We start from the raw sequence: 13785 nt of genomic DNA, 5'->3' as shown, positions 1-13785 counted from the left end.
CCTGGCCCTCACTGGGGTCCCTGTGCTCACCTGACCTCAAAGTGCATCCGTTCCTGAGTGGGATGAACACCGCCCCACTGTGGACGTGTGTGCCCTTGACAACTTCTCTCACTAGATGGCGTGGCATGTGCACGCGTGCTGGACAGGGAAGGCGGGCAGACTTTCCTCCCAGTATCTCCAGGGTCGCAGGGGGCTCTGAACTTGTTATGCGCTGTGAGGACAACTGTTCTTCAGGCTCCCGAGTCAGTAGCTGCCACAGGTGTGGATAGGGTGCAAGTCCCACTCCATTTCCGACACCCACTCCACTTCCGACAGGTATGCAACCTGGAGCAGGAACCCTAACACCTGCTGCTTCTCTGACAAGTGGGATCACCGCAGGGCCCTGGTCCTTGGACTGGCACAAGGGAGGCCAGGGGAGGGAAAGGGGAGGAGAATCCCCCATCGATCCAACACAGTGATTCTGATAAGCAAGGACTCTGGTTCACAGCTGAGGGCTTCACAGTTTCTTCTCCCTTCATTTGCTTGCAAGAAGGTCCGGTCAGAGGGAAGGCCAGGGTCACACGCCCAGGCTCCACTGTGGGGAGACCAGGGCCCGTCTCAGTGGCTGGAGCATTTGGGAGTTGTATTTATTTACCTTGTTTGCCTCTGGGTGTTTGTGGTTGGAGGTGTCTCAAGTCGCCACGTGCAATCCGGCTTCAAAAAGATAAGCCAAGCCAGCCAGGTGCAAAAGAGGATTGCCTTGGAGCGCTCACCCTGTGCGGGGCCACCCGTGTGACCTGCTGGGTGCAGCCAGGCCTGCCCCACGGGCTCAGGGAGATCCAGGCCTTGGGACCCAGTGCTTCTGTGCCTGCAAGACTCCAGGTGCCTGCGGTGGCACAGGTTGGCCGTCTCCAGCAGTGAAGGCGCGTGCGGGCGGCCAGCCCCTGCTGCTGCCCCTGGGCCCCCCGCCCCGAGTACCCAGACAGGCAGGCACCAGTGCCAGTTGCCAAGTCTGTGTGGTTGCTTTTCAACCATCTTATTTAAATGTGAAAGAACATTTAATTTCTTCCCAGTTAGTCTGGAAGAAGGTCCCCTGGGAAAACTGTAAGAAAACAGTTGGCTCGGGGTCAGGGCAGCAGGATTCCTCTCCCTGGGAGTGACCTGGAGCCTGGCCTGCTCCATAGGGAGACGACGCACTGGCTTCAGAGAAGCTGTGATTCCCCCCGGGAGCCCCTTCACAGGCCCCAGCGCCTCTTTTGGCAAGAAAGACGGGCAGTGGGTCTCAGACCCTTGCTCCATGTTCTGAGAACATCAACCAGTCCCCCCTAGAAAACCAGTAACATGCCAGCTCTCCCTGGGCCCAGCTCCTTCAGCAGAGATGAGGAAGAGCCGCCCCCGGGCGGGGCTCCTGGTCACAGCTCACTGCGGGCTGCCTTGGCCACGATCACCAGCTTGGACAGCTCGGCCTTGAACGCCCCGGGCCTGTGGGACACTGCAAGAGAAGAAGCACGCGGTCAGGCCCTCGCTACTCCAGACACTCTGGGTCCTGGGCAGGGCCGGGGAGCAGTCCCCAAAGTGGACTCAACATAGTAAGGTCCCCAGTCCTGAAAGTCTTATGAGTGAGGGACCAAAGAAAAGAGAGGTTGGCAGGCCTGTTATGAGGGCAGCAGGAGGCCTCAGGAAAGTTGAGCGTGGACAAGCACTTCTGCCGCGAGGATGGGTGGGGGTCAGGGTGGAGCTGCGCACCTCCTGCTCCCACTGGCAAACTCATCTGAGGCCCCATGGCACCTTTCCAGCAGGACCTGGGAATGTGGCCCCCACCTGCAGTTCCCCAGGGGCTCAGCCCTGCCCCTCTGCTGTGCACCCTGAACTCAAGGCTCTGCTGGCCGCCCCATCTCCTGTCCTGAGAAACTCTACTTGGAACAGTCCCCACACCCCTGCGGACCTGCAGGGTGGGGCCAGGCTCCTTCCAGACCCAAGGCCCCTCCTCCCAAGAGCCCCGCTCACTGCACCCCCAACGCCATCCCCATGCCTGGTGATGCCCACAACCACAAGGATCCTTCACCTCAGGACCCCCAGGGCTCCCCGAGACATGGCTCCACTCCCACGTCCATCGTCAGAATCACTCACCACCCCCTTGCTCTCACGCAGAGAGCCTCCCACCCATCCATCTGCTCAGCAACTGCCTGGCAGGGCTGACCATGGCCCCCCAGACTTCGCAAGCATCGGAGCTGTTCCTAGTCACAGAACCCAGGATAGCCAGGCTGTGTGGATGTCACAGCCCCCTCGCCCCCTTCCAGGAGCAATCCTGCTGAGCGTCCCCAAGGGCCCCAGGAGATTTCACGCCCACAGGTCCCTGGCAGGAGTTGGCAAAGTGTGGCCTGCGCCACGAGGTAAGGGTGGTTTCTACATTTTAGATAGCTTTAACCAAAGTCAGTATTTTGTGACATGTAATTCTCCTTTCCGTGTTCATAAAACAAAGTTTTACAGGAATGCAGCCATGCCCATCCATGACCTGTGGCTTATGGCTTTGGCCCTCCCAGGTTGAGTCGTCTCAGCAGAGGCTGTCGGCCCCACAAAGTGGCAAATGTTTACCAGGGGCCCTTCACATAATCAGTTTGCAGGCGCTAGGGGCCATGACCCGGGGCGCCGGCCCTCTAATGGGGGTGCGGTCCTTCCGCGCCTGACGACCCAGGGTCCATCTCCATAGGCCTTCCTTACATACCTGCTGTCTTGGTCACTTCAAATTCCTCGCTTTTCAGAGGGACATCGCTTTCTCTTTCAAACGCAGCTTTAGACTGAAAGAGAACAAGCAGAAACTTCTCTACTTGGGAAAGAACACGATTCGGCCGCTCTTCTGCTCCAGGGGCAGCACAGGCTCCAGGGACACGCTTCTGCTAAAGGAGCACGCGATGCTCTCCTACACACTAAGAGAATCCAGCAGAAGCGGTGGTTAATCCACTTAAGGGATTGTCAACTGGCTTAAAGCTCCATGCCCGCGCTGCCGATCCCCGAGGAAGCTATTTTCCCCTTCAGCGAACATATGGGAACGACACGGGCAGGGCAGTCGCTGGAATGCAATTTTTAAAAATCAGAGTTGTGTCTCTTTCAAATCAGCTAAATATGAACTCTAAAGTAACACGGGAGCCCAGAGCACCATCAGATGAGGGGTGTGGGGGTCGGCGGCGTGAGGGCTGGAGTGGCCACACTCCCCTGTCCTGTAGGCAGGCACCCGCTGGGGGGAAGGGACTCTGCAGACGTGACAAAGTCCAACAGGAGCGGACTTTCGGGAGGTCATCCTCTGTGACCTTGGTGGGCCTGATGCAATCAGTGGGAAGGGCCTTCAGAGCAGAGCCAGGCTTCTGGGAAGGAGAGGTGCCCCTAGGGGCGGTGCCCCCCCACCCCCTTGCCGAGGGGCCTGGCTCGGGCTGTGGAACCAGTTCCCCTGGGGTGAACCTAGTTCCTGGCAACAAATCTCTTAATGCCTATCCCTACGGTTCTGCTTCTTGGACTGATAAAGTAGTTTCCAATCAGTTTCTGACCCAAATGCAGATGCAGGGCCTGGGGGAGGGGCCCTGCCCTGTGGCAGGATCCTGGTGCGGGCCGTGGGGGGCCAGAGTGTGGCAGAAGGTGCTGCGGGGGCTGTGAACCCTAGGTTATGGGAGCCAGCCCCCCCCCACCCCCCCGCCCCGTGAAGAGGCTGCCTGCACTCCTGGGTCCCCTCCTGCCCTTGCTGTCAGTGCTAGTGTCCTGGGGCCCCTCCCCTCTGCTTCCTGCCGACCTTGTAGCAGGGGGCACATGTGCGAGGCTGGCAGGTGGTAGGATAGGGAGCCAGGTGTTCATCTCCTGCTCCGCCTGCCAGTCTCTAGGGGTTGGCTGGGGCTCACTCTGGGCTCGGTGCCACCCCAACCCTGGCACCTCTAGGCCCGGGGTCTGCGTGGTGTCCCATGTCCTGTCACAAAATCCTGCTTTAAGGCTTGGTGTCCATCTCCTCACTTCCCCAGCCTCCCCGCCGCTGCCCCAGGGCTGCCCCCCTTCCACGCACGCCCCACACTCACGTAGGCCATGCCGTACTCGATCTCGGCGCCCCGCACCTCAGCCTTGAACTGCGTGAAGTACAGGTAGGACTTGCCCTGGGGCCTGCGAGGGAAGGGCAGGCAAGGGGGTCAGCCCTAGGCTCCTCGACATCATCTCTTCTTCCCTCTTTACTAGAACATTCTCTTGGCTCATTTACATTCGTTGCACCTTCTGAGTGCAAGCTATTCTAGGACAGGGACCTCGGGGTCACTCACTGGATGCTTTTTCCAGTGCCAAAGACATTCCAGGTTTTGTGCCAGGGACCAGGGAATGGCAACATCCCGGGGGGGCAGGAGTACAGGAGTTATCTAGGCAGAGGAGGGACAGAGCTGTCCTTGGAGAAGGGCAAAGGTCCTGTGGAGAGTACCAATGGGGGCATTTAAAGAACCACCAGGTCAGCATGGCCAGGGCAGAGAGGAGCTGTGGAGGACAACTGGTGGCAGCAAGGGGATGACTGTGTTCGCGGTGGGAGCCCCACGTGGCCACGTGCAGAGAGCAGTGCTGGGGGCAGGGGTGGGAGGCACCAGGGTGACAGGAAAGCCGTGCTTGGGGTGCCCCAGGAGGGCGGGCGGGGGGGCAGGTCGAGGGAGACTCCTAGACCTTCTAAGCCCCAGCAGCTGCCCTGGGCCTGGTCAGTGAACATCTGAAACTGGGAGAACAGGGATCCCTGGGTGGCGCAGCGGTTTGGCACCTGCCTTTGGCCCAGGGCGCGATCCTGGAGACCCGGGATCGAATCCCACATCAGGCTCCTGGTGCATGGGGCCTGCTTCTCCCTCTGCCTGTGTCTCTGCCTCTCTCTCTCTCTCTGTGACTATCATAAATAAATAAAAGTTAAAAAAAAAATGAAACTGGGAGAACAGCCCATATAGGCATGACCTCTCGCTGAGCAGGTGGCCCTGCAGTCAGCAGGGCTCTGGGACTGAGCATGGCCTGAGGCCTGTGTGGCCTGGGCCTGGGTCTGTCCACCAAGAGGGCTGGTGCTCATGTGCCCCATGATTAGGGCGACCCCAGGGGCTCCCTGCCTCCAGGGTGCTTCTCTCGGTGGCCAGGGGTCAGCAGACAGGGTCTCCTCTCTGCGGGGCTGGGAATGGCCCGACTGAGATGCCCTGCTCCTGGCCCCTGGGGCTCCTGCCTGCTGCCAACAAGGGCCAGTCCACGGAGTGGATGAGAATGTCCCCCAACACCGCCTAGGAAGCACCTGCTGTTTATAAAGCATCCAGCAGAAGACTGGGGTGGTGCCTACAAGTAAGATTAGAACGTGTGTGTCCTTTGAGTCCAAGTTGCTGCCACGGCCTCCAAGTGACCTGTCCCCCTATGCTGACCCCGACCCGAAGGTGGAGCCACAGCTTAGACTTCTGTGTATCCCTCAAAATGCCTGCACTATGCCAGATCCACACCCAACTGCTGGAGGGCTTGGTTCCAGGCCGTGGAGCCTAGGGGAATGGGGATATGATGTGACACTGCTGCGGCGCCCACCTCCCCCCTGGGCTGGGCATCCCCTGCCCTCTGTCCCCTGTCCCTTCTCGGGTCCAGCACTCACTCATGCCGTACTCCAGGTGGTGAGGTGATGACGGCTGGGCAGGGAGGCTGAGGTTGATGACGTCAAGGAGCCCAGCCCCTGGCCCTGGTGCTGCTCCCACTGCCTGGACAGCACTCCTCACCTCCCCCCGCCCCCCAGCAGTGTCACACCTCCTCTCCCACCTGTACCTGCGTGATGTCTGCCCCAGCCTGCGCCCCTCAGGGATGCAGGACCCTGTGCTGTCTGGCCCCCTCTCCTCTGCTGCCTGGGGGTACCACGAGCAAATACCCCAGCAGACGTCATGAAGCGCCACCTCCAGTGGTGGTCCAACCGCTGGGACCCCAGGCTCACCTCCAGATGGTACAGGTGAAGTGCTGGTGGTCTTCGCTGGTCCCCAGACTCATCTGCCACTTCTGGGGAGAGAAGGAAGATACAGGTCAGCCCAGGACCTGCAGGCTCCCTGAGAGGTTCATGTCTACTTCCTTTCCTGGGCCTCCCGGCTGGAGCCAACCTCAGGGCTGGGGAGACTACTCTGCGTGACACACAGTGGCAGGTACGTGTCCTCATACATCCATCAGAACCCTCAGGGGATGCGGCACTGACCGTGAGCCTGAATGTCAGCTACAGGCTTGGAGCAGCCATGACATGGTAGCGTGGTTTCAGCGACTGTCACAAACGTCCTGCTCTAGATGGCGGCTGTCAATGACAAGGGGAGGCTGTGTGTGGGGACCCAGCGGTATATCAAAATTTGTGCCTTCTGCTCACTTATGCAGTGAATCTAAAACTGCTCTAAAAAATCAAGTCTATCAAGAAAAATAAACACTAACATTAGATATTTAGGTGTTTTTCTCTTTCAGATATATGAACGTGTTAGCTTTTTAAAAAACAAACTAAAAGGATTAAAACATTCAAAGACTTGGGACGCTGGGTGGCTCAGCTGGTTAAGCGTCTGTCTTCGGCTCCAGTCATGATCCTGGGGTCCTAGGATGGAGCCCCCCATTGGGCTCCCTGCTCAGCGGGGAGCCTGCTTCTCTTTCTCCCTCTGCCCCTCCCCACCCCGCTTGCGTGCTCTCTCTCAATAAATAAAATCTTAAAAAAAAAAAACTTTTAAAGACTGACTTACTTGAGAGAAAGCACGCATGTGCTCATGAGCAGGGAGAGGGAGAGAGCAATCTCAAGCAGACTCCCTGCCAAGTGTGGAGCTGGATCCCACACCCTCAGGATCATGATCTGAGCTGAAACCAAGAGTCGGAAGTTCAGCTGAGCCACCCAGGTACCCCAAAACGTTAAAACTTTTTTTTTAAGTGATCCCCGAACATACCACTACCAGTTTCTTCTCATTTTCAAAGCCTCTGAAAACCTGGCGAATGGAAACAGACAGCCACTGTGGGTTCTGGGGTGCCTCAGGCATCAGCATGATTTGCTAGTAACGTGAGAGTGTACAGTTCCCTCCCTGGAGTAATCATATACTCCTGGCACTGGTACTCTGGGTTTAACATCAGAGCCTCTTTTAATAAGAACAAAACCATTTTTAGGTTAATTACAATGGGAGTAAATGGTCACCTAGATGTTGTCTGCCTGCAGCACAGATGTGGGAAGCAGTGATTCTAGAATGACAAAGGGATGGATGAGGGCCACACCCGCGCACTCAGGTTTTTTTCCCTCCCTGTCTAAAAACACCTGTCTGTGGCTCCAAGGCCTGTGAGCACCTGGAGACAGTTTTATGCTAGGAGACAGAGGAGAGGTTTTTCTACACCTCTGAAAAAGTTTTTTTTTTTTTAATATTTTATTTATTCATGAGAGACAGAGAGAGAAAGAGAGGCAGAGACACAAGCGGAGGGAGAAGCAGGCTCCATGCAGGGAGCCGGACAGGGGACTTGATCCCGAGTCTCCAGGATCACGCCCTGGACTGAAGGCGGTGCTAAACCGCTGAGCCACCCGGGCTGCCCTCTGAAAAAGTTCTTGAAAATGAGGCAAATATTTAAACGTTGTTTAAAAAATGACGAATGCAAACAAATTTAAAACCAAGAGTTTCTTAGCAATAGGGTCAACATCCCTCTGAGTGGCCTTCAGTTACATGAACTTGAGTGTGGTCTCGTGGCTGCAGGGCGTGGTGGCAGATGGTAAGGCTCAGGTTCGGGCATCAGACATTCATGTGAGATCCTGGGGCCATCCTGAACCCTCAGGGAGCTTGGCACAGATGACATGTAACTGGTAGCTGCGATTAGTTCTTATTAAGATATAAATGACAGTGGGGAAATGCGCCCGTTCTAGTGACCATTCTAGGAGCTCTGACAGATGCTTCTAGTTGCACGTCCACCACCCAATCAAGATACGCACCAATTCTCTGTCCCTGGATCCCTGGCCCCTTCCCTTTGCAGTTAACCCCTTCCTGCAAATTCCTGGTAAGTGCCGACCTCATCTCAGTCCCCAGCGTTGTGCCTTTGCAAAACTGTCACCAGAGTGGAATCAGACGGTGTGGAGTCCTCCTGGGTGTTTTCACCTAGCGTGGGGCACTGCTGCTGCCTATGCCCACAGTTCATTTATCCAAAAGCTTCACTGAAAAATATTTATATCTACAAATTCACCCATGCATAGTATACGATTCTGTGCTTTCTAGTGTATTCAGAACTCTGCAACCATTACCACCATATAGTTCCCGAACATTCCAACACCCTAGAAAGAAGCCCCATCCCTTCCCCTCCCCCAACACCCACAAGCCCCCTCCCCGTCCGTGGAGCCTGTCCTGGACGTGTCACACACATGAACTCACACACTGTGGGGCCTTCTGTGTCTGGTTCCCTCCCTGAGCGTCATGGGCTCAGGGTCTGTCCCCGGGGCAGCACGTGTGGGAGCCTTTCTCCGGTTCACGGCTGAGGGACATGCCCACATGTGGGGGATACACTGTGTGTGGCTGTTCACCTACAGGGCTGTTTCCACTCGCTGGCCACTGCGATCCTGCTGCTGTGAACGATCACATACAAGTTTTCATGCGGGTGAGTTTTCGTGACTAGTGGGTAGATGCCAGGCAGTGGAAGTGCAGGGTTATGTGGTCAGGGTATGTTTAACTTCCTAAGAAAGGGCCAGTCTGCATTCCCACCAAGCACGGCCAAGCTTTCCAGCTGCTCAGCCTGCTAGCGGGCACTGAGAAATCATGAGTAACCTTGTGCCTACTAACGCCTGACGGCACTGGCTCTCGGGTGACCCTCTGCAGAAACAAACGATTATGGAAGGAGCAAGAGAGGCTGCTCTCCCTCAGAGGCCCTGGCTCCAAGCTGTGTGAGTGGCACACCCGCACACCCACACCGGCCACAGGTCGTCCTGGGAGCCGACTGGGAGCTGGGGTTTCTCCTCTCTGATGACAGCTCTGCAGAAATGCCACCGGGGCCTCTTGGGACTTCCCTTCCAGATGCTCTGAGGGCCATCTAGTGATGCCTCCCTGTATGTCTCCAGGCAGGAGCCACAGAACGTCTCAAACCCTCCCTGCACATTTGCTGAGAACCTAGCCTGTCATTCGCCTCTGAGAAGGCAACAGGGAAGCGGCCAAAGAGCCCATGGGTTCCGGGCGCCCCATCAGGCTCCCGCAGCACCACGTGCCCCAGCAGTCAGCTACTTGTGGTCTCTGTCACCGTCCTGGATGGCTGCTGCCAGACCAAGGCTGTGCCACAACATGTCTGCTTTTCTTAGGTGACATCCTCAGGATGAACCTCCTCTTCCAAAACAAACGAATCCAGTCTCTTGCGGGAATTACGACACAATTGCTATTCCGAGACAAGGCTCCAGCCTGTAGTCGCCCCAGCCGACGGTGTGAATGAACTTGGCTCTCCCTCCCGCATTGCAGCAGCAGACGATCCACCTCCAAGTTTAGTCCGGGTTTGGGGTGAGGGAGGGGGGTGTATGTGCTCTCTTCAAAGCTGCTGGTGACACTGGGTTAGGAGCAGAGCAGTGGTTAGGGTTCCGTGCCCCCAGGACCTTGGTCACTTCCCAGCTAAGGGAGCCTGGGTCTCCGTGTCCTCATGTATGAAATGATGATGCCAGAACCTTATGGCCTTCTTGGGGTTGTGGAGAGGGAGAAATGAGATGTGTGCGTGGCTTAGCACAGCGCGGGGCACCTGATAAACGTCATGGTAGTGCTGCTATTCGGTTTACTGTCCCATAAATCTATCTACACAGCAGAAGAGGCATCCAAAGGCACCCACGTGAAAGAAGAACCCACTGGTTCTGGGTGCTTGGGGGAAGGCTGGACTGATGGGCTCATGACCAGGACCATCATTTGGCTTCATCGGATAATGGAGAGGACTATCTGGAGACACGGTGAGGCTTGGAGTTGTGGAAGGAAGGCGCAGACAACTGGAGGACGCCTGCTGTCCTGCCGACGGGGCAGGGCTGCTGTCCCTGGCACTGCTGCCAGGGGTCATTGCTGTTTTGCTACATTTTGTTAAAATACTGTCACCAGGAACCATTTACTTCCAAACAAGACGTATCTAAAACAAGTCACTCTTGCCCAGAGGTTTCCAACTAGGGATAATCCTGTTCCTCAGGGAACACTTGGCAATGTCTGGAAATGTTTTTGGAAGTCATGACTGGGGTGCTCCTGGCACTGAGTGGGTGGGGCCGGGGAGGCTGCTCCGGGCCCCAGCGTCTGGACAGCGGCCTCAGAGAATGGCCAGCCCCAAACTCGGATGTTAACGGGGCCGAGGAGGGAGAGAGATCCGCCCTCTGTCCATTTCAACATGCTGTCCTGAGTGGGAAGAGAGAAGGGCATAGAACTGACCTGAAGTTCTAAACACATGAGAGGTTCCCAAGCAGCCTCTGTCTCTACAACTCTACACTGTCAGGCCACACAGACTGTTCTGGAAAGAGAGCAGCATTTTCTAAAGTCTGGCTGTGGGAAAGCAAAGCACAATTAGGAACAAAAAGATCGGGGGCAGCTCCTGGGGGGCTCAGTTGGTGACATGTCTGCCCTCAGTTCAGGTCGTGATCCTGGGGTCCTGGGATGGAGTCTTGCCCTGGGCTCCCTGCTCAGTGGGGAACCTGCTTCTCCCTCTGCCCCTCCCCCTGCTCATTCTCTCTCTCTAAAAGACGAAAAAATCTTCAAAAAAAAAGATGGCTTTTACTGATTTTTATAGTGATGAATTCTTTTCATTTTTCTTTTATTCTTTCTAACAATCTTGAGCAGGAAATTCATTTGTGCATCTTCCCAAACACTTGCCGCTTCCCCTTCTGATAAGATCGGGCAACAACATCGAGACAGAACTCCACGCCAGCACTTTACTCTCAGAGGACTTCGTAATGGTGCGTCACTGCTGCGGCGGCCATCACACCACAAACCTGCCACATCACCACCACTACTATGTCTTCTCTCCCAATTCTGGAAGATGAAAGTCCAGACCAAGGTGTCCCTGGGCTGGGCTCCTTCCGAAGGCTCTAGGGCAGGACCCCTCCTGCCTCTTCTGGTTTCTGATAGCTCTGGATGTCCCTTGGCTTGTGGCCGTGCCCCTCTGCCTCCACACGCCTTTTCCTCTGTTTCTTCTCTGTCTATCGAATCTCCCCCAAGTGTCTCTTGTAAGAGTAGCTGCCACTGGATTTAGGGCCCACCTGGATAACCCAGGATGATCTCTTCAAGGCAAAATCCTGAACTTACATATGCAAATATTTTTTCTCTAAATAAGGTTACATTCAGAGATTCCAAGAATTAGGAATGTGAAACCATAACTTTCAGGGAAGGGGGGTCCCGTTCAAGTCACTACCCTGTGTGATAAATGGCCACAAATTTAGCAGTTCAACTGCCCACTAATCAGCCCTCAGTCCCCGAGGTAAATGCTGGCCATGGCGGGTCCTCCGCTCAGAGTCTCACAAGACTGGACTCAAGGTGTCAGCAGACCGCACTCACTCCCGCCTGAGGCTCAGGGTCCTCTTCCAACTCCTGTGCTTGTAGCAGAACTCAGTTCCTGTGATTGTAAAACAAGCCTTGCCACCAGCCACGGGCTGCCCTCAGGTACGAGAGGCCACCTGTGCTCCTCACCACGAGGCCCCGCACAGCCAGCAATGGGGAGTTACGCTTTTCTTATGCTTTGGATCTCTCTTATTTCCTCTCTGCCACCAGCTGCAGGAGAAAACAGCCACCAAGAAATGGGGACCTCAGTCCTACATGGGAAGGAACTGAATTCTGCCAACAACTTGAACAGGCCTGTAGATGAGAGCCCCGCCTGTTGACACCTTGATTTTGGCTTTATGAACCATGCAACTGAGCTGACTGTGGCTTCTGACTTCCAGGATTGTGAGATAACAGACGGGTGTTGTCTTAAGCTGCTTAGTTTGTCACGATTTGTCACACAGCACAGAAGGCAAATAAAATACCCGTCACAGAGGCTCATGGGCACAGCACATCCGCATCCCATGTGCCTCTTTCCATCCAGACATGTTCTCTCTGTGGAATTACAGGGGGAATCTGCCATCACTAGTTACCCAGAGCCCTATCTTTTACCGGTTAGGCAAGAATAGCTCAACGAGCATAAGTTAATGCAGGTATGTCCCACACTGTTCCCCTGAGAGCACCTCTCCGTGCCATACAAAACCATGTGGAATTTTGAACAACTCACCTCGTTGGTCCCTCCTTGAGAAGCATAGGTGAACGCGCAAGTGTATTTGTCCTGGAGGATGGAAGGTGGAAAAAAGCTTGTTAGGAGGTAATCCTTAGTGCTTTCAGCAGAGGGTCTCAGGACGTCCTTCTAAGATCCAAAATCAAGATCTGGCTTGGGGATCTCAGGGGCAGGAGGCAGAGCAAGACTCCTGGGTGACGGAGGCCAGTCCCACAAGCCCTCCTGGCCTCCCCGACAGTGAGCTCCTGACTCAGGTGGCTTCTGGGGGATGAAGACCAGGAAGGAGTAGGTCCCACAGCCTCCAAGCACGCATCCATCTAGGCACACGGACTCTGGAAGCAGGACACCAGGAGGCCCATCTGTGCTCTGCTGCGGGCCTCAGACAAGTGAACACTTTCCTTTTTTAAAAGACTTGATTTATTTATTCATGAGAGAGACACACACACACAGAGAGAGGCAGAGACACAGGCAGAGGGAGAAGCGGGCTGCCTGCAGGGAGCCCGACGCGGGACTCGATCCCGCGACCCCGGGGTCACGCCCTGAGCGGAAGGCAGACGCTCAACCGCTGAGCCTCCCAGGCGTCCCTAGTGAAGCTTCTCTGAGCCTGTCTTTTTCGTCTGCGAAATGGTCCTGGCAAACCCAGCACTTGGCTCAAGACCCGGCTGTTAGAAATTCCTCAAGAGACAGCAGCTATTGCCATGGGTTACACAGACGGGAAAACGAAGACGGAGGGGAAGGGCTTCTCCCACAGGCTGTGCTGGCCTCACACCTCCACGAAAGGAGGACCTCGAGCAGTGGAGGCCCGTCGGAGCTGCGGCGGGGCCCAAGGGCCTCCAGCCTCCCCGGCCCCGGGAGCTGGGGCCGCCTGGGCTGGGCCGGTGCGAGGAAACAGGGACTGAGGCCGCGGCCCCCGCCCCTCCGCTCCCAGTCCCCGACCCCAGGAGGCCGGGCTCTCCGAAGTCCAGCCGCCCCTCGGGAGGGCCGCGCCCCCCGAGTCCCTCCCCAGCTCAGCCTCCGCCCCCGACGGTCCGCGCCCCCTTCTCACGACCCGCCCCCAACGGCGCCACCGCTCGGGCTCCCGGGGCGGCGGCGATACGTACCCCCGGGCCCACGCTCTGGGAGAAGGAGTGCACGACGCCGCCAGGTCGCACGTCAAACGCCACGGTCGTGGGCTCGGACACCGCCCGCGCCGGCCTCAACGCCACGGCCGCCAGCAGCAACGCAGCCCACAAGCTCGCGCTCCCGCCGTCCCTCCTTGCGCTGGGCGCCGCCATCTTGGGAACGCTCCGCAGGGCCGGGGCGGCGACGGGACGCGGCGAGGGACACGTGGGGCGTCCGCTAGAGGCCACGTCGGCGGCGCCAGGCCACGTGACCTGGCGCGCCCCGCCTCCTCCACGGCTGGGCCGCCATGTTGGGGCGGGGCCTGGACTTTCAGGGAGGGGCCCTGGGGTGAGTGGTCCTGCGGTCCGTCAGTGGGGCAGTTCCTACCCCGACTGACCCTGCAGCTCTTCCAGTTAATAAACGTAGGAAGATCCGTCAGGAAGGAGGGTAATGGACGATGACCAGTGGGCAAACAGCTCATAACTGTTGCAGCCGAGATCCCTGGAA

The 13785-nt window shown here is 56.8% G+C and overlaps 1 protein-coding gene across 1 annotated transcript; it reads right to left on the bottom strand.

Moving 5' to 3' along the window:
• Positions 1–982: 982 nt before the first annotated feature.
• Positions 983–13516, bottom strand: MYDGF (myeloid derived growth factor). The gene is made up of 6 exons (XM_025457039.3): positions 13278–13516; positions 12178–12228; positions 5927–5988; positions 4038–4119; positions 2705–2777; positions 983–1471 (listed from the first exon to the last, which is right to left on the bottom strand). The coding sequence occupies exons 1-6, from the start codon at positions 13449–13451 to the stop codon at positions 1392–1394; spliced, it is 522 nt and encodes a 173-aa protein (XP_025312824.1). The 5' UTR covers positions 13452–13516; the 3' UTR covers positions 983–1391.
• Positions 13517–13785: the final 269 nt, after the last annotated feature.

Source organism: Canis lupus, chromosome 20 (assembly GCF_003254725.2).
Source record: "Canis lupus dingo isolate Sandy chromosome 20, ASM325472v2, whole genome shotgun sequence".
Lineage (NCBI taxonomy): Eukaryota > Metazoa > Chordata > Mammalia > Carnivora > Canidae > Canis > Canis lupus.
The sequence above is the reverse complement of the archived record's forward strand: the minus strand, read 5'-3'. Positions and strand labels throughout refer to the sequence as shown.